The sequence below is a fragment of the Molothrus ater genome, chromosome 1, assembly GCF_012460135.2.
Source record: "Molothrus ater isolate BHLD 08-10-18 breed brown headed cowbird chromosome 1, BPBGC_Mater_1.1, whole genome shotgun sequence".
Taxonomy (NCBI): domain Eukaryota; kingdom Metazoa; phylum Chordata; class Aves; order Passeriformes; family Icteridae; genus Molothrus; species Molothrus ater.
This window is the reverse complement of record NC_050478.2, coordinates 30,246,944-30,271,693: the sequence shown is the minus strand read 5'-3', so window position 1 is coordinate 30,271,693 and position 24,750 is coordinate 30,246,944. Positions and strand designations below refer to the sequence as shown.

At 35.8% G+C, this 24,750-nt stretch overlaps 1 protein-coding gene across 1 annotated transcript in view; it reads right to left on the bottom strand.

Moving 5' to 3' along the window:
• AHR (aryl hydrocarbon receptor) overlaps positions 1-24,750 on the bottom strand; it is a 62,811-nt gene that overhangs the window by 34,758 nt on the left and 3,303 nt on the right. Inside the window, exon 2 of the mRNA XM_036402023.2 lies at positions 19,688-19,875. Within this exon, the coding sequence (XP_036257916.1) occupies positions 19,688-19,875 (188 nt within the window). The remainder of the gene's footprint in view (positions 1-19,687; positions 19,876-24,750) is intronic.

Below are 24,750 nucleotides of genomic sequence, written 5' to 3'. Positions count from 1 at the left end.
GTAAACCAAAAGGTACACAAAATTTTCTTAATATTTTAGTGTTTGCATTCTACTTTTAATAAACTGCTTCAGAAAACAAGACAGATACTTAAATGCTATTCATTAAGCATCACTACTTAATTTTACCCACAGATAACATAAACACAGAAAGCTCCTGCCTTGATGAGATTGCCCTGGAGGGCAACCACACACACAAAGAAAGATGAGTGATAGTATCGTATCAAGATTTCAGTTTCTTGTTGCTTGTTCAGTTTCTTCTTTAGTTTCATACTTTAGAAGAACTATGTGGCTTGTGTGGACTGGCAGAATTTTTTCAGTTGGGGAGGAGAGGGGTTGGGGGTCTTGAGAGTTTGGGGCATTTTGTTTGTTTTCTGTTTGTGCTGTGGAGAAATTTTGTTTGTTTTGCAACTGCCTAGAAATACAAATATTGTTCTGAGAATCTGACAGCAAAAGGGACCTCTCTGGAGCTGTGGCACTACCTGGCCACAGAGCTCAGAGATACCCATGGTGTGATGTTGCAGAATCTTGTATCTCTGAAGTCAACAATACTACAGCAAATTCAAAAGGGATTTCCATCTGCTTCCACATAACTTAGTTCCACAGCTTTACAGTAAACATGAGACTTTGCTAGATGCTCAGAAAGAATTGCTCCTTTCACTGACTCTTCATTTCACATGCATTCCTTTCTTGTTTGGGAATTCCATAAATTCTTATTTCTAAAGAAAATACAACATTGGAAAGGCTGTACATAAGTAATTACCATTTCCTCACAAAATGCTTTTTGAAGCATGTTCAACTTTCACTGCACCTGAAATGCCATTAAAAAGGTAAGTTGGAAGATGCAATGTCTTAAAGGGGACAAAGCAACACTTTAAGGCAATAACTGCTGCTACACTGCATCACCACAGCAAAATCTGAATAATACTTACTTCTTCCTCCTTTTTTTTTTTTTCTCTTTCTCCCCTCACTGACATTCTAGTAAGGCTTTCTTTGCTTATTTTACTAGAAATCCTCTAATCCCTGGTGACCATTTTATCACATCCAGCTTATGTCCTCCTGTGATAACACTGCCCATTAACTTCAACAGCTCTTCTCCCTCTTTTGTATTACCCTACTTGGTACATCCACAGACAGCAATCATAACCCCTAGCCTGCATTCTGCCATGCTAAACATGACAAATACAGTCATCTCCTCTAATGTGTACCCTCTAGGGCTTCTTTCTTCCTGTTCCTGTGATATTTGTAAGACCCTAACTTGATTTGACAAACTGAATGACAATCTCAGATGTTCTGGAGAATCGCAGTTGTCTTAAACTCTTTGATAAATGGAGTGACCCTGTTCTACAGGAATGTACCTTTCAATACTACCTCCAAGACTGCTTCAAGAGGATCTACCAAAATCTTCAGAAGGGAGATACAAAAGACAGCTAAGTCCAGATTAATAAAAAGGCTTCCATGTCACTTGTTTTAGTCCCACCAGAAAAGCTGGGACTTTGAAAATGACTACAAGTTTACAAAAATACTTACCAGTATTTATTAACTGCAGCTACTGAAGTGAAAAACATTCTCAATATTTTAGTTTAGACAGTTATTGTCTGGCTCCCAGACTCCTGAAAACAGTCATATAGCAGGAAACATGATTTTAACGTGCACAATTGCAGCAGAGATGGATATGGCTATAGGCCAGAGTAGTGCACAACTCCAGAAGGCCAGATCCATATAAAGGACCTGATACACGAAATTTGGGGTTCTATACCCAACATACTATTTAGAAAATTCCCAGTTTAAATACCATATGTACTTCAGTTTCCTAAGTTCCACCGTAAGCCTCAGCCTGCATAGCTGCTGTACCTCCCTCTGGATGGGTAAGAATGGCTTGTCACCCACATCACCCTGACCCTAAGCATGGTGCAGAAATTGATTTCTCCTGACTCTTCCCCAATATGGCATAAATCCAGGTTCTTCTGGCAGCTGGTAGTCACTGATTCTTTTACAGGTCTGAGGAAAACTACATAGTTCTTTTTTTCAATGTCAGGATATAAACCCAGGTTTTATTCACTCCTCTGCTACAGGTGGTTCCCACTCCTTCCTTTTCCACTGCAGAAGAGGTCTGAAAGCTGGGGGTACTGGTAATACCTTACTCTTCCTGCTGAAAAATATATACCATATATAAAAGAAAAAAAAAGTTTCTCAAGTCTGAAATACCAAATCAGAAAGCATGTTCCATCTGGGACACTGACAAAAAAGGGCAAGATTTATCTCTGACCCAGTCCCCATTGGAAAGGGACCACTCTGTTATGGGATGAATGTTTCATGGGAAATGCATAATCTAGTCCAGACAATTCCATTTTCAAAAGACTTTAGGTCTAGTAAGGTAATGAAGAAAAATCAGAAGTCAAGTAAATAAGAGCATACTGAATTAATCTTGACAGAACATTTTTAATGTTGCAAAAAGTGGTTTTTTATAGGGTAGGCTACATTATAGGCTATAGGCTATCTGCCCGCAGAGTGGACACTGCAATGGAGAATTGGCAATCACTGATATTGGCCTCCCCATAGAAAAGAGAAACAGAAACAAGCTTAAAGCCAAAATTTGATTGCAGTTTTATTTATAATAAAAGGAATAATGTGCACATATTTTCTTGTGAACACCTGCATGATATTAAATTTGTTTTTACAGTTACACAGATTGCTCATGTTCTTACCAAGATAAATGTACTTTGCTTCAAAATTTCAGTTAAGTTTGTGCCATGCCTTTATCAAGCATATTCAGATTCATATTAGAGTAAGCACAAATCAACTCATATTTTAAGGGTGCCATCTGTCATATTTTTTGTATTCTACTGCCAAAGCAGCAAAAGATCAAATGAAATAAAATGTAAACATGAGGTTTCATTTACTCTGCCACAAGAAATAATTTTCAAGGTGGCAAAGACAGAGCTGTTTGATAATTACATATTTTCTGCTAAATTGTTCCATATGCTTAGAATATTTGGGATTTAGCCAAGAAGAAAAGCAAAATCACTTTTCATAGTTGAGCAGTTCCTCCCAAAATACACATCAAGTTATCCTTATGCAGTTGTTTCTTAGGTAAAAAAATTACATTAGCAATTTATTTTACTATGTTCATCAGAAAAAAACACAAAGTTACAGAAATATATGCATTTAGTTTAAAAATTTAAAATGTAAGCTAAAATAGTGCAAAAATACTTTGAAGCACTCTAGTGACAATTTCACTCAATTGACTCCATCTGCTCTACTAAGCTATTTGAATTATTCATAACAACACTTACAAATATGTTCCTTTGACAGCTGTCATTAAAGACAAGATATATTTGTATATAAAATAATCCAGTTGCAACTATTCACCATATTTGTTTAATCTTTAAATAGAAACCAAATTTCACTTCCACATTTACTTCAGTTCTAAAATTAATCCATTGAATAAAAGCTTTGATAAACCAGAATGAGAATCTATTATTAGTTTTAATGTGTTAGTGAGGGAGATGCACATAGGACAGATGAAAAGATGACACGGAACTCTCTGCAGGATTCAGATGGTGATTGTTAGTGAGACAAACCCCACTTCCTTCCTGCATCCCAGCCCTTTGTGCAGGAGGATGCTGAACTCACCAAGAGTGTTTTAATTTGAGTTTATAAATTATGGCATATTCTGATAATAACTTTTTTTTTCAAATATACTGCTGCTATGAATTGTTTTGCGGAAATAAGTCCAGACTGATTCCAGGCACAACTTCATACTAATTTCCCTGACCTTACAGCACAAAAGAAGGAAGAGCAATATGAGCATTCTTGGCAAAAGCTGTACACATCCCCCCCTCACTGCCTTGCACATCACCATTTTTGTAACGCTACTGCAAATCATAATTTAAGGATTTCATTTTGCCATTACATTTAATACATAAATTTATAAAAGGACGTAGATGTTTCAATTTCTAAGCAGTTTTCATCTCAGTTGGAGAACAGCTTGCTTACAAACACATCCTGGATATAGTTTATTAATTCTGCAGCTCAGCTACAGATATCTGCATTCCAAATGAATACAAAGTTGAGTGACCCTCATTCTTGCAGCAAAACACAAGTAATAAAATGGCAAGAAATGCAATGGTTTGAAGAACAGAAGACTTTGATTTAGAAAGGTGAGACAGCCCTCAAACACTTTCCCCCAGCATGCCTTCCAACCCAAGAGAGGACATAGTTCACTCCACAGCTTGGATAGCTTTAGCAGGGAACATATTTGCCTTTGAGTTACCACAGCTCACAGCATACAGTGCTCAGGTAAAACAAACCCAGTGATTCCTCTTCCACACAGTGAGCAGTAAATCACAGAGCTCAATATTCACCACCACCAGCTTCAGCCAGGGCTGCCAAGCTCAACAGCTAAAACAAACCTGGAGCCTAAATAAAATTTAGTAGAACATATATGTAACACATATAGCTGCAACCTCACCATTTTATAAGCCTCCTTTCCATACATCAAATATTTTCAAATGTGATGGCCAATTATTAAATATCACTGAATCTAACATCACATTTAACAGAGTAGAAAACTATCACTACAATCTTTTCACTGCAAGTTTTAATATTCGACAACCAGTTCTTAACTCTTTCTGACCCAAACATTCAACTAAAACAACAAGGCTGTGCAAGACTATTGGAAAAGTTTGATTTATGTTATTTTACCATTATAGGAAAAGTGAAATGAGTCTATACTGTTTCAGCTCTGTGGTACATATGCATAAGCTACTCAGCAAAATAAAATAAAATTCACCCTGCTAAAAGCATAACTGGTTTCTCAGGTATGTTCAAACTGAAAAAACTCAAGTGCAAAAGGAAATTAAAAAGGCATATTACTGGTGATGACTATACTAATGTATGAGCAGAGGAATGTACTGACCTGCACAAAGATAAAAAAACAGGTGGGATAGACATGGTCTGTTTTGTACAAAGTATATACACAGCTTCTGAGATTTAACTGATCTTGTTCAGTCTCACAAAAAGACTGAAACCAAATTGCTAGGCATTCCTTCTTCAGGACAGCTTGGCTTTGCAGAGAAGATAAAAAGTTAATCTTTCTATGAGCTTTCCTATTCTATTTCTAGCTCTATCAACAAAATAAGCTATTAAAAAAGTAGTAGTTAATGTATCAGATTTATTTTCCTGCTCTTCATGCAGGCTGTGAAAACTATTGATATTCATCTCTCTCCTCAAGCATAACTGGAATAATTTAGGGGTGAATTAAAATAAACTATATGTAATTCAGTAATGTATTTCTCATTAAAGGAACTATGGGTGTTTAGTCCAGTGAGGACTGTAGTAATTTACAGTTTTTGCTTTTAGGTACCAAATGGCATTTCCATCCTTAGATCCTAGTGCCAACAAAAATCTACTATTTCATTCCAAACATTTAGTAGTATTACACTTTGCATACATAAATGTATAGCTGCCAGCCTCGCAGAATAAATTCAAGTAACAAATATTTTACATGCAATCTGGAATCAACTCACTCTGCAAGCAAAACACCAAAATCTTCTGCTATAAGCAATTGATCCTGCTCATAAAATACACAAAAGAATCAGAAGTGATTGCAACTTTCACTGTTGCTTGGCATAAAAATACAAAAAATAACCAGCTTTTATAAAATTATTTATTATTTGGATCTCTTAGTTCCGTTTATCTTATGCATGTAACTTTCTTATGCAGAACCTTTAAGTGGGGTGACAATCTCTAAATTCAAGTAACATGTAGTCTATTCTGAAAGTCTATTCTATTCTACATTCTGAAAGTAGACAGCAACATTTCTTTTCAGAGATGTACATACAAAAGGTGATCTTGCAGCAATGTTATATTTGCACTTACTGCATCAACTAACAATTTACCAGGCTGAGATTAATTTCTGAGTTACTAGAAATTACACAATTATTATTTAAGTGTAAATTTCTTAAGGCTATTATCAATGTCTTAAGAGGAAGAAAGTTCAGTGGCCTTAATATAATCTAAATGAAGCAGATATCCCATTAGAAGGATTTTTTTAATTATTATTATTTCCTGGTTTGTTTTTACAAAAGAAAGTGGCATTTTGGGAAACTTATTAGTTCTTTAGCTCCTACTGATTACAATGTTCAATATCAGAAAGAAAACCATAAAGATATTAAAATACAGAACTGATTCCCTAAACATCTCTCAGGTGCTGCCACATGAGCTACATCCTGTTAAGCATTAAGTTTCTAATTAGGGAAAATTAAATCGTCCGGTGTGATATCTTGGAAAGTGATAATCTTGAGTGCATATCTTCCAGAGAACCTTCCAATACCTGTAAGCCTGAAGTACATCTGTGCACATTAAATAGTATGTTTCACATTTTAAAAGTTCCTTGAATGCAGAGCTCAAATTTTTGATGCAAAGAAGGTTCATAATAGCACCCCTGGGTTCTTGCATCAGAGAAGACAAGCAAAGGAGAGAATTTGGTCATGACATATAAAAGTCAGTAAACACCTCTACAAAGGCAGGGATTCCCACCAGGGAGTCCTAGAAGGATCCCTGTAATAACAACATAGCTGAGCATTCAATGCCATCGTGAAACCTTGAGTCAGAATAGAGTCAGAATATCTGAAAATGTCTGAAATGTAAGTGTATTCTTACTTCAGTACCTTCATAAAAAAGTGAAAGAAACTGAAGCAATTTCTCCAAAAGTCTCTTGCATTTAATTTATCATGTCTCTACTTTGACATTTACTTTAATACAGCCATAGAGTGGGGTTAGATAATGCAGACAAAGAATCTTCAGAATACTTTAAAGATACCTCAAGTATGAAAATATTTATATACACTGTAAATTCCTGTGTTTTATTTTCATTTTGAATGAAAGCATGACCCACTTTATGAACATGAGCAACTGTGGACTTGGGGGGCATTACCAAATCCAAAGGGAGACAAATCTTTTCCTGTATGATTTCACCCATACAAGAGTTAAAAGCAGCACATGGCTTTGGACAGCACTGAAAGAGTCTGCACAAGTAATTTTCTCCCAGATGGGTTTAGAGCAGTAGTATTTTCTGAACAGTTATACCACCTAATAGTGTATCATCAGGATCTGTCCCCTTCCACTTGATACTGCCTCCCCTCCCCATTCATTTACGTTCCTTAATCAGACAAATCCTCTCCAAGAGATTATAAAATAATTTACATATGGGTTTCCTGGGAGAGAAGAGGCAAAAATGAACGTGGCTATATTCTTTTCTAGGACACTTAGGAGCTTAAAATAAGACAAAGGGTTAAACTGAAGGACAGTCTCAGCTACTTAGGTTAGTCTGGCCAGCTTAGTCACTAACAGTCAGGTATCCTCAGTTAGAGGAAGGCACAAAGGACAGCAGATATTTTTCTGTCTTTTAATGGAGAGACACTACTTGAAGTGCAAGGGTGGGAGCTCTTCCAAAAGCATATCATTGTACATAGACTCACTTGAGCCATAGTATTCCAGAGAGAAGATGCATTTCACAGCATTAGCTGCCCCTCAGCACTGCTACTTGACCCCATGAATGGAAATGTAAGTAAATATGTGCACAAGAAACACAAGTCCTTTGCATTATACAAACACGGACTGGCATGGATGTTACAGGTGACATGAAATGAAGGCAAAGTAATTTGAAGTTGAAAGGCATGGAATGAAAACACTTGCTAAGGTTCCTCTCAAACATAGCCATGGTTTCTTGATTTTGCACAAGTTTTTATTGCATTCCTCTGTTTTGGTCTAATTCAGACAGATTCAAATCCTGCAAGAAACAAGCTTATAAGACTGAACCAGCATTCTTGCACACAACAGGTGGAACCTAATTCTGTCATTAGGATCTCTAATGCTTTCTTCTCTAGTTACAAGAGGCACTGTAACACCCATTACATTTTTCTCATTGTCCATTACATTTTTTTGATTGTTAGTAATCCAATCCTTTGCCTGAATTATTTTTTCCTATATAGCTTATAATATTTATTACAACATTCCACTGTTTCCCAGGCTTCCTAATTGCTTAGTGTAAAATGTTCTTCTTTGTTATTTTAACTTTGCTTTTAAACTTCTCATTTGTGCACACTGCTTTTATAGCTTTCTCTCTATGAGATGTGTGTCTTATTTAATTCTCTGATATGGATTCTAATGATTTTGTAAGTGTTCTCTATTTTCATCCAGTCTTGCATGCAATTCCATGGTTTTTAAACTCTATTTTATTGGGAAAACAAATTAGGAAGAGGTCAAAAATACAACTGATCCATATCACGCATTCCTGACTTTTGAAAGTTTGCCACAACTTTTAATTTCTAACATATCCTAAATCACACATTATGATTAGTAGGCAGCTCACAACCATTTGGTGAAGGGTGATGTGCTTGCACACTCAGGCCCACTCAGAATTCTTTTGTTTGGTTTTTTTAACAATCAAGCCTTTTTATTGTTTTCAAAAGTTAGCCTAATTGGCTAACTAATTTGCTGGACTTGGTCTGTCCAGCAAAACCAGATTTTCTTTTTTAAGCCTAGTCTCATTACAGCAAGCATTTTTAATTAAGTAAGCAGAAGTTGTGTCTGGGAAAGAAACCACCTAGTACAGCATAATACTCATAAGTCCAGACAATTAACCCCCTTTTTTTTCCAGCATTTTCTCAATCCATATTCTTTTCTGTATCACTAATGCAAAAACATTCAAACAGCAACAGAAACACGCAACCTTATCTTGAACCAATACTGCCTAGCAACCTTTTCTTCCAATAGGGTTTCAGAGAAGCAAATGTCTATTTTGGTCTTGAATTCTAAAGTGAGTTAAATATGTAAGCAGTGGTTATAAAATGTTTTTAAAATATAAAAATCAGACTAAATGCAACTGTAAATCTTGTCGACAGTGTTCTGCTGAACTATTCCTAATTCAGCTCAAACATGCAAATCTCATAACATAAGCAGTTTATCCTCAAAAAATTTCTTGATTAAGATCTCTTCATTTTTGAAGTAGCAGAAACATCATGTCTGAAAGACCACATTCTAGTGCTAGACCCACTAAAATGGAAAGCTAGCATGAACAGCAGTAGTTTAATGCCTGAGCTCTTCATGTCCAATTTTCCTCCCGCCCAGACAAATGTACAAAATGTTGGCTAAATCTCACTCCTCAATTCACAGCCCTTATTGTCTATAAAATTTACTACTAACAAATAGTAAATTTGCATTGCCAACTACAGAAAAATTATTGAAGAAAAAAACATGCTTGCTGCATGCTTAGAGCAAAATGCTTTGCAAAATATTGGTGGTACAGTGATTGAACCCTTTTCCCTACAATATCACACCCCTGCAGAACATGTTCCTTTTAAAAGCATTAACAGTAGCTATGACATTCTTAAATTTAGCTGAAGTAGTAATATTGAAGCAACACACTTACTGGTTTTAGAAACATTTTACCAAATGAAGAGATTAGATTTTACTAGAGTTGCCTAACATATATACCATACTCTGTTTAAAAACATTCACCTAACCCAAGAACTTGAAGTTTAACCAGATTGTGTGTGGGATGATTTTCCTCAGCTTTCACAATATACTTTCTTTTAAGCCATTCCCAAAACATAGCTCAGCAAGTCCTAAACTGCTTGTTGAACTAGATTGGTGTTTCTCTTAAGACCAATAAAAGATTCAAATAAATAAAATATCTGATTTTAAAGAGCTGAAAAACCATTATATACCACAGAATCACTCACAACACTGATTAAAACCAACCCAAGCTCTGCTACACAGGTCAGCTGAACTCAGGTTTTTATATGTTTTTAGCCTGTTTAATGTTGCTTTTTAAAGAAAGAGTTAACAGCATTATTAAGTGTGGAATGTTAAGTGTTTATGCAGTAGTCTCCCTTAAATGGGGGACATATCCTCAGTTGCTACAAAGTGGTACTTAATACAACTCTGTTTTCTTAAGTAGAAGGTAAAACCAACAACTAAGCTGTGTATATTTTTTTCCTTAAGTGACTGATACTAAACTCATTTCACAGCGTGATAATTATTCAGTCCAGAAACACCACACTAAGTCAACATGCACCAGCCTACAAAAATGAGAGTTCAGTCACTGCACTTGGAGGACTCAAGCCTTTGCTCACACAAACAGTTGCACTTCCTATAGCAGATGTTCCCAAACTGTGCTATGCATTAGGAGCCACTGCTCCTGATCTGGGTGTGAGAATGAAGACAAAATAAAAAAGAATAGAAAAATAAAAATGGAGTCATAAATAGTTGCAACCACTATGGAATAAATGTTTATTCCCTTAAAGCCTAAAAGCAGGTGTGTGCATCTTGCTCAAAATACCCCTATCAGCCTCCCAGATTCAGAGAAGGCAAAAGGAAGGCAAAATGAGATTTCCATGGGAGCTGAGAGGCAGTTTGTCATTTTTGAGAGCAAGAAGTGGGCAGGTTACAGGACCTTGTAAGTGTAGGATCAGGAGTATTATGTCTTTGTCAGAGAGGGTCAAAAGTGGGTGGGAATTTCTACATTTCTAATCCATCAGTGGTAGTTCTCAACTTAAAGTTGAGAAAAAAACAAGCCTCAAGAATGGCTGCATATGAATATGTATAATGTAGGAGGAACAGAAATAAGTGTTAGTCAGTTTTATAGTTAGTCAGTTGCACCTAGTCACCTGATAAAATTTTAGTTCAGATTTTTTTTTTTAAACATACACAAGGAATAAAACTTCACTTTTGCTTTTATCTTGTACTTAAAAACAGAAAAGTAAATCTCAGGAAGCATACAGTTGCTCAAATTTGTAATCTCTCACTTGAGCTTTGAAGCTTAACAACCACATAACAAACTGCATACTGCTTGTGGTTTCCAGACTCAGAGGCAATGAACTCTTGTCCCCTAACTATCACAGAGATGACAGTCACCAGCTGAATCACCAAAACCATATCCTGGCATACACACATTTCTTCTGAGCTATTTCCCATTCAGTTGCTTCTCTTGGTACATCATCTTTGCTTCTTCAGAAAGAAAAAAGGTCAGCAAGAGGTGCATGGTGGTAAATTGTAACTTATCATCAGAGCTATTGATGTGATACTGCTTTAGCCAGAAAAAGGGATGGAAAAAGGCCTTCCTAATTTTTTTGAAATGAGGCACAAAAAATCAAAGATGAAAGTGAAGTAATTTAATTCTTTGTGGAATGAGATCTGTGGGAAGCTGAACCTAGAGTAACAGTTTCCTACTTCTGAGCCTTTGGTTCCTAAAATCAGAGTTCTCTCTTCCTATAACAATTTTTCAATATGTTAGAACAAAGCAAAAGTGAATCAAATATTACATATTGTTTAAACTGCCATTTGTTAGGCTTTTGGTTTGTAGAAAAGAAGACAAGTTAATAACAACTAGAAAATTACAATCTACTACCAGAGATTTTTATTTTTTAATAAATCACTAGTTCTGAAATGGTTGAAGTCTTTGCTTAAGAAAAAAATCATATTGAAATAACTGTTCCTTTTTATACATCAGTATTAATTTTTATTATAAAGCCTAGGAATCAAAAGTGTTTTTTAAATTCCCTTTACAGCTCCCAGTTATTTTCTTATCCATCAGTTTTATTAGGCAACTTACCTCATGCAAACTTGGACCTGGTGCTCAAACATTAACTCAAATTCTTTTTTTTTTTTTCCCTACTGAAACAGTGTCTTAACTTTATCTTCACTGAACTGATGGCTCAACAGCAACTTCATAGGATTTTTGCCTGGGGAATTTCTCTACCATTTTAACTGATAAAACAGAAACTGTCAATTATATTCCATACATGAAAGAGGACAGTTTATTCTACTGGTAAAAGGCAATGTTGAATTTTGCAACTACTGCATTAAAAGGATATGGAAGTGGGTTTGGAAGGTTTCTTTACAAGACCATTCAATTCCAGACCTTGCTATATAAAAAATATTAATGAATAAGCACTTTCTAACAGAAATATCTCTTATTTAAATTGAGAGAGGAAAAAATGCATTTCAGCAAAAGAGATGAAGTTGTATTTTTATACCAATCCATAACTTCTCAGCAACTTAGCAGAAGGCTTTCTGAAATGACTGAATTATAGCAAGGGAATCAAGTGGGCTTTTGGAGGATTGCTTCCTTTCCAGACCAAGGCTGTCTTTTCTCTACTTGGGATACAGGAGTCACTCACAGCTTATTTCACTGCCAGAGCCCATGGGCTTATCTTGTAAAAAGACACATGCATGTCTTCGGTCTGGTAAAAGTAAATCAAACAACAAATTGCATGAGCAAGGAGGAAACTGGGGGCTATCCTTATTTTTCCTCTAAATAAGTAAAATGCAACATGCTAAAAAATGCAGCATAAAGAAAAGCATCAATAAAGGAAAGACATCATCCTTCAGTTTGTAGCTCAGATGGAGACACCAAGAGGAAAAAGGGAATTCATTCACAAAGCTAGTGTCTTCTGGTGGCCCCAGGAATTTTACTGCTGAATATGTGACAATGGAGTTTGATGGGGAAGTCAGATTATTTGACCAGTCAGGCAGTGGACTTACTCCAGTAATCCCTACTTTATGCAATAGTTAGAACTTGTCTTGAGGGGCCAAGGATGTATATATTTCAGCTCATTAGATGTTATACAATGCCATGCACAAAGTGTGCAGTACTGTGCAATTCAAAAGGCACATGGGTTGAATTTCAAGAGGCAATTATTCAGTGGAAAAAAATGAGCATCTCTTTGTTCAATTAAAAACAGAGTTTAGCATGCATCAGTAAGGACAACTAATTCCCATTTGTAGGTCCCTTTTAATGTTCACAGCTGGCAGGCAGTAAACCTACATTTTCTTAAGGAGCTTCAGATAACAGCTCATTCTAGTTCTTACAGTTTAGTTCATTTAAGTTTATAGAATAACTATGGTGAAGTTTTATCATTAACAGAATACCTTCTTAAACATGCACAGATTGGACATAGCACTGATGAGCACGAACTCCTGAGAGACTTTTCCCAGGAAACATTTATCAATGCATTACCTGAAACTTTGAAGAGCACATTTGAAATTCATTATTTTTTACCTCTTTAAAAAGAGGTAAGTTATTTAATTTAATTTATTATTTTTAATAATAAATTAATAAAATAAACAATTACAATGACCAAGGTCTGGTAAATAGAGTTAGCTTCCAGCTGGATCTCCAAGGCCATTCACAAAGCAATCATTCTTTAAGCGAGTAGTTTATGAAAGCATGTACGCAGCAGAAACTGTTCAAACAGAGGTGAAGCTTTTGTTTACTCAGGAAAAACAAACAGTGTTAGAACTAGCTAGAACTGTAAACATCTACAGAACTCAATCATACATGTCTTATTTCCTGTTTGACTGTATCTGTATTCTGATAAGGCAAAACTAGGGCATTTCTCCCATTGGCAAACACACACAGGAGGAAAACTGCTGAGTCACAAACAACACAGACAGCAGCAAAGACCATTCCAGTATTAACAGATTATTTGTACACATTTTTAATTTATATTCATACTGAAGCCTTAAAAAAACTAGGACATATTTCTAAGGTCATAGTCAAGCAAACCATACTTCTACAAATTCAGATGGATGAATCATGAAGCCCATGGAAGACAGATGTTGAGAGCCCAGTTCAAGCTCTAGTTATAATTCTCCACTCAAGCTGTCATTGGAGGAGGGAGCAACAGTTGTGGTGATTCGTATTACAAAACCAAAAAGCTCCAAATCACTTTATCTTTAGGTGCTACAGTACAGCAATAATGTTAGAAAAGATAAAAAGACCTGGAATATACAAGGCCAGAGAAGCAGAGGTACTTCCTCAGGCTAGGCTTTTTATCTTGCTACCTGTTCTAGGTTTCAATGTCATACAGCAGCGTCAATCTCCAGAACACTGATGTTGCTAGAAGAGGATAAATTATATTTTAGGCTCTGACCTTGCAAACAAGAGTTGGGAATCCTGAGTAAAGCACAGAACAGTATGCTTAAAACTAATCTCCCTATTAACTAGGCCTACAGAGAAATAACAAATGCTCTGTGTACTGGGACAGGGTTTTTAAGTAATTTTACAACAGCTTTGTGGAACACAAGAGGCTCCTACACTGACTTTTCATATGCCTTTGATTAAATAGTACACATAGGGCAGAGAAGAAAAAATAACCTTTCATTTCTCTTCCTTGCAAGGGGAGTTCTAACAGTGATTAACATCAATCACTGAAATACCAGAATGTAATAGGAAAAGAAAATCCAAAGAACATATTAACTGTTAGCATTTGTGTCTGGTTTCTCCTCTTATACTACAAATACACTAACATTTTAAGTTCTTACTTTGTTATATAAACAGAACTTTCAATCTTAGATATTCCGTTTGGGTTATGTTAAATTGCATCAATCCATGGGGGTATAGAGCTGCCCAGCCGCATCAGATGCTTAGTGACACAGCACTCCTAAAAATAAAAGCTAAGATTGTGGAAACATACATATTTTGAGATTTAGAGTGATGTCACAGCTGCATGGCTCTAATCATCATTTTTGAAGATCAGAATTTAGGACTTCAAAGCTTAAATCCCTACTTATCATCTGTTACGTAAAATACAGGCTAAAATAGTCTTTAGCAGACAGTCCCAAATGGTCAGTGTGAATCTCAGGGGATTGGAGGGAAGGGGGGAGGCTTGGAGTAAAAAAAAAAAAAAAAGAAGCAGCCTGGATTAGAAAATAACATGAACGGCATGGTAGTCTGATACTGAAATAGCTACACAATTCCCAGGTTCACATTTTGTATTAATTTTGTATTTGGGCCGGGGGAAGACAGTACAAAAGGAAACAGAGTTGGTTTGTTTGGGTTGGGGTTTTTTTCCCCAATATTTTTTTCTCTCCAACTCTCGGACAAGATTCAAAGAAGTGCATTCAAAATTGTGAAAATTACTTCATGTGCATGGTATAAAATACCAGATACGGGAAAGTAATTAGAGAACAACCAAACTATGGGGTATTTTCTACCTTGGGTGTAGAAAAATGGCTCAAGGTAGTCATGAATCAAGTAATATTAGCCAGGCCCACTAGAAGCTACTGGCAGCAGCAAATTCCTACACAGCATCTACAGAAACACTCCAGAGCAGTAAGTGCAGCCTAATTCCACTGCTCTACAGGGCTGTAGCTTTTCCTGCTGTGGAGATTAATTATCTATGCATGCAGCAACAGGAGCAGGGAAAGAAGGTATAACTTGAAAGGGAAGTCACACCTTCAAAAAATACACGAGGAAAACTGCATTAGACACACACAGCAGGCAAAGATGGTACATGTCTAAAATAAAAGCAAGTCAGGACTGTATTATCCTGGTCTTACTGGGCTGCATTTTAATAATTTTTGTGCTTTCAGGTTTCTGTTCCAGACCACCACGTGCCACTTGGATGAAGGGCTATCTATATCTGCTAGACTGGCAAAATGTTGCTGCCCTTCTCAGTGTGACAGAATAAACACATTGTCTCCCACTTTGCCTGTCTTTCCCATTTCTACATCTTAGCCATACTCTCCAGAACAGGAACCACATGCAGTCTGTTCTCTCCAGCACATAGCATGATAGAACAGTGGGCATGACAGGAAAAATACATTATCAAAAAATATATTCTATGTGATGACAATGGCTGCACTGCAAATTTAAGCCATACGATGCCAAGGAATGTGTGTTAATTATATTACAAAGTTAAAGAAAAAAGGCAATGCAAACTTAGTGGAAAAAATAAATCTTAATTATTTTGTTATTGCTGTGCTTGCCAGAATCCCTAGCATCCCACATAAGAAACCAATTCTAAACTAATTTTGAGCGGAAACTTTCTTCTATAAATGCAAAATACTGCCCAATAAGCAAGAGGGAAAAAAAAACCAAATACTTTAAACCACAGGAATTCTTAGCGAAATGGATGAAAGGACAATTAATAAGCAACATGTTGAATTTAGTTTCTTATGTATTGATACATACACATAGCACAGCTACTTCATTTTAGATTCTGCAAGCCTCTCCTTTATTCTCAGTACACCTTTAAGAAGAAAAATTAAGCCCCTAACATTAAAAATGTGATCAGTCATATAAACTCTACTTTTAACCCTTTAATCTGTTTCACCAAAATCCCAAGAACAATTATGAATGATTTTCTTTACCACAGTAAAGTACTTTAATGATTATCAATTCATCATATAAACAACGACCAAAGCTAGAGGCAAAAGGGCTTTTTCCTTTAGTATGGATGGGGAACACAGGCTATGCCTAAATGATTGTCCAGTTGTGCTCCAGATGCTGAGCTCACACTAACCTGCATCCACACAAAGAGCTGTTGTCCCACATTCTACTTTATATTTTTCACTGCTGAATGCACACATGCATGGGCACTTAACAGCAAAATGAACTGAAATAATACCAGGACAACACATAAAGGCTTTAGTGATTGTCAGCAGACACCTGCCTGATTCATCCCAGTCTCATATATAAAAAGCTTGCCTTAAGCCACTTTCAGAAAGTATCTTACATGCACAAAATAAACACTCCAGCAGTGATTTAAGCTAACCTGCTTGACTTTGAGGACTGCTAATCCACTTCAGTACAGCAGGTAGAAGTGCACAGCTGAGAAGTGACACCACCCTAAACCACTTTTTAGCTTTGACTTGCCACACAAGACTTTATATAAAGAAACAGACTTGAGACTCACTATTTTAATCCACTACTACAATTTCCTCCTTGAATAAGGTCAAATCTGTACATATAAAAGCATGCCTGACATGGGCATACAGAAAGCCTGCTGACATCATGTGGACTTGAAACTACCCTGATCACACTAAACTATAGTGTATGTAAAGAGTCACTTAGCAGCACAATAATTTCATTAACAAAAAAACAACAATCAAAAGCCACTGCCCAACAGAATACAATCACCAACACTGAGACCTTTTGAGGCTGTGGAAGAGTAAAATGCATACAACTATTTCCTACAACCTGAAATACTGCAAGCATGCAGAGGTCTACCATATTTCAGTAGACACTATAGAAAAACTCACCTGTCTCTAGCGCCAGAGAACATTCTGTACCACTCTACCATCTTAATAACTAGGGGAAATGAAACCCCTACTCATTTATTTTATATATATATATATATATATATATATACACATATATATAAACACACACGTTTAGCTTTTAAGTAACACCAGAAAACCCTGTAGATGTTTAAGTGAGGCACATTTATTCAAATTGATGTAACTCTTTGAGATGTCTTTCACAAAAAGAGTTCTTTTTCTCCCCACAGACTTCCGCCTTCAGAAAGCAGACATTCACTCTAGATTATTTAAACTTGGAAAAATGCAAGTGTTTTCTTTGAAAAAAATATCTATTGTTACAGCAAAAACTTGGGTTTCCTTTCAAGCAAGATCATATGATTACGCGTTTATATTTTACTTTCCGCAGGAATTTACACACCCCCCATTTGCATCCTGTTATTCATTTAGCGTTTCCCTTCACTTCAGCATGCTGCGTTAATAAAGTGGAGCCTTGGCTCAGCCTGGGCACTCAAGGTGACAATCAGTGCTCCCTCTTACATTTGTCAGATTTATTCTACAGGGTTTTCCACATGTACCCAACCACACAAAATGCTCTTTCAAAAAAACCATTCTGAGAAGCACAGCACAGACAGAGCATGAAAATCAAACCTGGGGCTTTTCAAGGCTTTTTTGCCAATTCTGTTCTTCAAAGTACTAATTTTTCTTTCGGAAGGTGAATGTTACTGAAATAGATTCCATGTTATTTAAGACTACTAAAATAGTCTAAAGACCTAATTTTCACTCTTCTGTCAGTCACAAATTGGTTACTTTTGTTTATCTTCATTGAAGTCATCAATGTTAGTCTTTAAATACCTTCAGATGGAGACTGATACTAACCTGATTTGTAGGTCCTACAACACAAAGATCTGAAAAGAAGCAGCAGAAAGACTTTTTCTGCTAATAAAACCCTTTAAGACAGCTTCTACTGAAGGTATCAATTCTTTTTTTCCCTGTAGAGAAATCACACCTTAAACTTTAAATCATAGCCTTAAACTTTATTCCAGGACCTTCAAGTGCAAACTGGGGGAAGAAGCAGGAAGAGTAAAAATTAAGCAGTTCCATTCCACAAGAAATTGGAATAAGAAATTAAGATTTACTATTATCACTCCCTCCCAAGTAAGACAAAAACTTGAATTATTTCAGAAAACATCATTAAAGCAACCACAACAAAACACATTTCATTGAGATGAGAACTTCTTCAATTCACCAAGAGAACACAGACAGGCAAAATAATTTCTTTTACAGCAGTCTACCTGAGATAACCTTTTGTAAAGATTTTCATGAAACTGAGGTGCCAAGAGAACTCTCACTTGATGGGAGAAAATATTTGCATTTGAAAAAAGCACAGCTAGAAATATTTGGCCAGCTCTAGCTTCAGAGGTTGAACTTCATACTAAAAATTGTCCTGAACAATCACAGAAATCAAGACACTTGGATATATTCTTCAAACAATAAAACAATATAAATTCATAAGCACTAATAAACTGAAGACAGTTGACACAATAAATGAAAACTAATATTCTGTATTCCTGCAGGAAAACATGGAACTGTTTTAGACAGGTTTCTTGAATCCTTTCATCCATGTTTTGAAGGCTGAGATAATCTTAAACTGATGAGGACAGAGTTTATTATAATGTCAAATAAAACTTGAAATTTAATATCAACTTCATTGCAATAAGATTCTTTAGCTACAGCTGATCAATAAGATTTCATCTTCAATATAATAACTGTAAAATCTCAGTGACTGATAAAAGAAAAGGACAATTAATTAAATACAAGCTCCTTGCTTCATTCCTGCACTGAATAGGATCAGACTACTCCTGCCTTTTAAGATACAGGCAGGAAGCCAAGCAGTGCATCCCACTCTACAGAGCAGCTCAGGTAGTGAAGGAGAGAGAGAGAGGGACAGGACTCCTTGGCCAGCTCGGAGGTGACCAAGGACACACACTTCTGACCCCATGACTACTCTGAGTGCTGCTGTATTGCCCTGGCCAGGACTGGGGTCAGTGCGCACCTGCTGTGCAGAGCCTAACTGCAGAACCTTAGCTGCCATTTTAATGCCTCATGTCCTGCATTAATCAGGGCTTGGACATGGGAAAGATTTCGTATCTATCCTTTACAAGTCACCTGTGCAATAAACTGTAGGAAGGGGCACTATCAATTACTTTGTATCAAAGCAAAGTAATTTTTGATGAATCATTACGCAAAATACAGTTGGATGGGAAGTCCTATGACATATTTTGAAACAGTAATAGTTTTACTAAGGCAATTTTCTGAGGGGGGAAAAGAGAAATCTCTTGGGCATCTTTGACAGTCTGATGAAAAGGATTGAAGGACTCATTAAGGGCAATATTACTTCCAAATGCAAAGCTTTGAATGACTGGTGACCTAAGTGAAATGTAAGTAGTTACATTTGGTTTCAAGAAAGTGGAAAGCTTACTTTACACAGTTCCATTGTATATATTCATGCAACTGGAGGTTCCATTAAAATGCAGATAAATTTAACAGTTTTAAGCACTTAAACAGCTGAAATCAACATACAGTATAAACTGAATTTTACAAGCAGTTCAAACCCAAATAAATTCCCAATGCTTACCATCAAAAAAACTTTTTGCTCTCAGGTAACTGACGCTAAGCCTAAGCACAGACAGCTTATCCAACTTGGCAATCACATCCTGCGGGAAGGGCAGCAGGCTCGCCAGGCGGTCCAGCTCCGCATTCAGGCGGTCCCTGTGTCTCTTGGAGGGATTGGATTTGACTCCTTCAGCTGGGGACGGCTTTACACTGCGGCAGAAAAACAAACACAATGTAAATGCCAGCTCCTTTCCAAAATGAAGGCAAATATTTGCTGTGCCTAATGTTACATATTGTCTCAAACTGTAACAACCAAAATGTTTTCCCCAGTGACTTTGTTTCCCATTGGGGAAAGAAAAAAAAAAAAAAAAACTAAAATGGCCTAATCTCTCCTCCAACACATACATTGTTAAATGAAGCAGTTTGAGCTACAATGTCTACTTGAACTTTTGAATAACCATTCAAAACCTTTTACATTCAACAATTTTTATAAAAATCTTCCTATGCTTTCAGTCAAATATCACTTGAGTTCTCCCAAATGTTAGTATTCCAAATATACCGATAACTTTCAGTAATATTTGTGTACAAATAAATTTGGCAGTACACTTTTTCACTTCAATAACAATTTCTCACGGATGTCCTTAATTTTATCAGTTTGGAACAGGCTAGTATTAATTGAATATAACAAAAGTTTTAGTAACTTCCTAGGCATCCAAAACTCTACTAAAAACCATGAGATATAGCTCAGCCAGCATGTAAACTTTTTGCAGGAAACACTGGAAGCTCATCCCTTAAAGCATCTCACAGTTGAAGGCACTTCATTTGAGTACAGCACGGCAAAAGTGTGCCTTTGGACAGTACAAAGAACAATTTAAAAATCTGTGTTATGAATTACATAATGAAGTTTTTGTAAACTTGCTCTTTTCCATTTATATCCACCCTGAGCTCCAATTCCAGATACTTGGATACTCACCCCTTCCCACATACCAGAAGTCTGTGAAAAGGGTTAGATCCCTACTCATTTAAATTACTACTAGTCATTACAAGCAAATACCGAAACCAAATAATTTATCTGCCTAAGCCATAGTACATTTTATGTTCTTTATTAAACAGTCTTCCAATTAGAGAGTGAGTCATTGTCACTTTTCCAGTACTGCAGTTCTACGTGAGATCTACAGCAGTTATCAATTTGTGCTGCTCTCACAGAAATGTTGGTTCTGCAAGAGGCATCACTCAAAAATACTGAGCAGAAAGACATTCAGCAGCTAATTTCTTCAGTATTTCATTTAATCTGCTCCCAACTGTCATCCTTATATCAATTACATGGTGAGCAATTGCAAAAGCTCCAATAGTTATTTTTGCCACTGCTAGAAGTAAACCATACGGAAAAGTAATTTCATCTTGTATTTTCAGTCAAATGAGTACTGATAGAGTGGACAGTCTTATTTTTAGCTTGCTTTTACTTTATGTTTCAATTACACCTCTTGTTAGTTTAAATCCACGCCCTTCTTTTTACAGCCATGGCTTATTCAATTGTTACTTGTCAAAAACTTGCCACTTCAGCCTGGCTGCCTGCTCCCCAGCACTACAATTGCCCTTTTCCACATTAAAGGAGCCTTATGTGGAGCCTGGAAATGCAAAGATGCCATAATGCAAAATGTTGATAACAGATAGAAATATAACATATCAGCAGAAATTACTCCCAGATGGATAAAGTTAAACTTGCTGCAGAATAAATACTATAAATTAGTAATGCTTTAGCCTAAAAACATTTGAAAAGTGGGCAAAACAGTTGAAGCAAGAATTAGGAAAATTCTCTCTCTTAAAAAAAACCATAGGCTCATCATCATTGTCAATGGATGACTAACTACTTGGTTAGATGGGTGCTTCGGTCACAAATCATGACTTTGACACCAGCAGTTCACCATATTCCCAAGTGAACATTAAATAATTTAGCAAGGTTTTCTTCATATTCTCTTATGCTGGTAGAAAATTAATTTGTACAAGCCATATAATTGGCAAAACTTACATATAGCCTTTAAAAAAGAAAGTTAAAAATCATCAAATCTTAGCAGCAACATTTAAGGGATATTTCTTTAATATTTTATGTATTAGACTGTTTCTAAATGTAGAAACAAAATAACAGATTTCAATTAAGCATGTAACAGTTGTATAACAACCAGTGAACAGCTAACTACTATCAAATCAAAGTGGTTTGCTTCTGAAAAGCAGAGGACCTCATAGAAACCATTTAAGACATGCAAACTTTACAAAATATATCAGCACTAAGTAACAGGCTTTTCTGTCGTAACAACTGTACCCTGCTTTGCTTTAAAGTTGCAAATTGACCAAGCAGCTAAAACTATGTTTAACTTGCAGTCATCTAATCAGATTTAGATGTGATTGTTTTTCTACTTTGCATTTACTTTCTAAAGATTTCTCTTACTTTTATCTAGCTGAAAGCATTTCTGAATACTAAGTGACCAGTACTTATATCATAAATCTTGCCATATTCTCTCCCCCAAATCAAACACCGATTATCCCTAATTTTCCCCTTTGTCACCCAACTAAAATTCGTTACATAAAAATGGATCCTTCAGTGACAATGGGAATGAGGGCAGAAATGCTGGGGGCATAAGCAGCAACTTAACCATTTTCCATCCATTTATATAAGCCCTTGATGCTGAAGACAGCCCAGATTCAATGCAGAAAATTGTCTTCAAGGCAAATTATAAGCTATGTCAAGATTAAATCTATGCATGTGTTTTATTTAAAAGAAAAAAGAAAATAAAGACTAAAAGAAGGAATGTATTTAAGCTGATCTTTCCATTCTTAATCTTCTACCTTTCATAGAAAATCTGAATTCTCTAACCAAAGGCCAGAGGTCTCTGTACACTCACTGCTTCTGGACTTATCTACAACCCTTGTCACCCAAGAGCTGCAAGACAAGCAAGACCACTTAATTTTTTGATTTAACAATTTTAAAGCATTTCCATCACAAGACCAGCTGACTGCTGTTTTCACAGGTCTGCTACAGCATACTTAATTAGAAGTTTTCACTACACATGCTCATCATGTTCACCTTTATAGGCATTAACCCCAAATGTTTAAAAAGTGCACAATTACCTGAGTCTTAATTATTATCAAAAGGCCAAATTAAGTTTCAATATTTACATGCTCATTTGTATTATTTTAGATGGAAATTTTAGTAGTTTCTGAGAAAATGCAAAGAGAGAACAAGCTTATTTTGTTCATAACAACATAAAACACTGGGGGGAAAAAAGTAGAAAAGCCAAGCACTGAAAAGCATGATATCTTACTAACAAGACTGAAGTGTCAAATGAAATCAGAGAATAAATGAATGTGCAAAAAGAACACTACAGAGATGTTTTAAAAAAACTAATTTGTTAAAAACCCCTAATTATTAATTCATCAGAACTATCTTATTCCTTAGGAAAGAGGGATATAAGGAAAAACATACAAGCCACCTAACTAATAGATTTCATCTTCTCAGTTTTGAGTATTTTTCATCTCATATTTAATAGTACATGCAATAACACATCTTTTTCCTATGCACAGGGTTTCACTCAGTGGAGGCCAGGTATCTAAAATCAGTTATGAAACTAAGCAAGAAATAGAATCCTAAAAAATATATCTTTATTTACTTTAGCAATTAAAAAATACTTCTAAGAATTTACTCTTATTTCCCACACTGAATTTGCAATTACTGAAAATTCAGCTGATGATTTCTTTGGAAACAACAGATAAGAATTACTGCCTATCAACCTCTTAAAGTTATTGTCAACCAATCTTAAAAGGGCAGAGACCCTTTCATGGCTCTTTCAGGGGAGACTGAGACCACTCAAGATTCAAACTGCTGAAGGGATAAAGTTGTTTTATTAAAAAAACCTCAGTCAGTGACACACTACTCATCTGATGCTGGGCTACTATTTGCCATCCAGTAGCAAACGGTTAGTTCAGGTTGGTTTGGTGCATTAAGGATTCAACCAGAGTGACAGAAACATCTAGAACACCAATCAAGGATGAAAGTCTGACACTCAGTTTTAACATATTTCACAACTTTCTAAGATAACAAGCCAGCATTTATTGGAAAAAGAGAAACAAAAAATTATGTTCCTGCCTACTGATCATGTTACTTATATACGTATACCTTCATTTGATATAGATTCTCCTTCTTAAAAGTACTCTTTTGCAAGAAGCATTAACCAAAACCAACCAATCAAAAAAAAAACAACCCACAAACCTTAAAACAAGCGACTTTTAACAATAAAGTGACTTAGAACAGTGATTTTACTATATGTAACATAGAGTTACCCCAAGGCTGACAAATATATATATATATATACACATATAAGAAGTTTATTCTATGTAAGACAACAGTCTTACTACCTCCATTTCAAATAAGAGGTACAGACTCCTTTGTGGCAGATAATTCTTTACACAAAGCAATATTTCAATGATTATTTTTCTTTTCTGATGACTTCCTTTTTGAAAGCTTATTCTGGCACTTTTTGTTTGTTTGCCTTGAATGAACACATAAATAGTTCAATTTTTTAAATTAAAACGTGTGCTCTGCTTTCTAATACTACTAGGACTACTCATTACTAAAGATCAATCAGTCAAAACTCTGGAGTACTTAATGTCCCAAATACATTTAAGATAACAAAGAAGAAAACCCTATCATATTTTTTTTTAATTTGATCTACTAGATAAACAAATCATTATGCTTTTTGTCTCTGCATAGCATGAAACATTTAGAACTCCCCACCCCATTCCTTGTCTATTACATTCATCCAGTTATACAAAACAATTCTTATCCAAACACTGAAAAAAAGAATAACAAACCAAATCAGAGCTAGTAAGCAAAAAGACCTAAAAACTGCAAGTTGGAGCTGTACTTTTATATAATACCTTTCATCTCACATTAGAATCTATCTGCAGTAAACCCCACTTCCATAAAACTTGCATTTTTTCCCTACAACTACAATGCTTTTATATTAGTTCCCATAATAGTCACTAGACAAAAGAAGTTGAAGACTTGGAAAAAAAAAACAAAAACAGAAA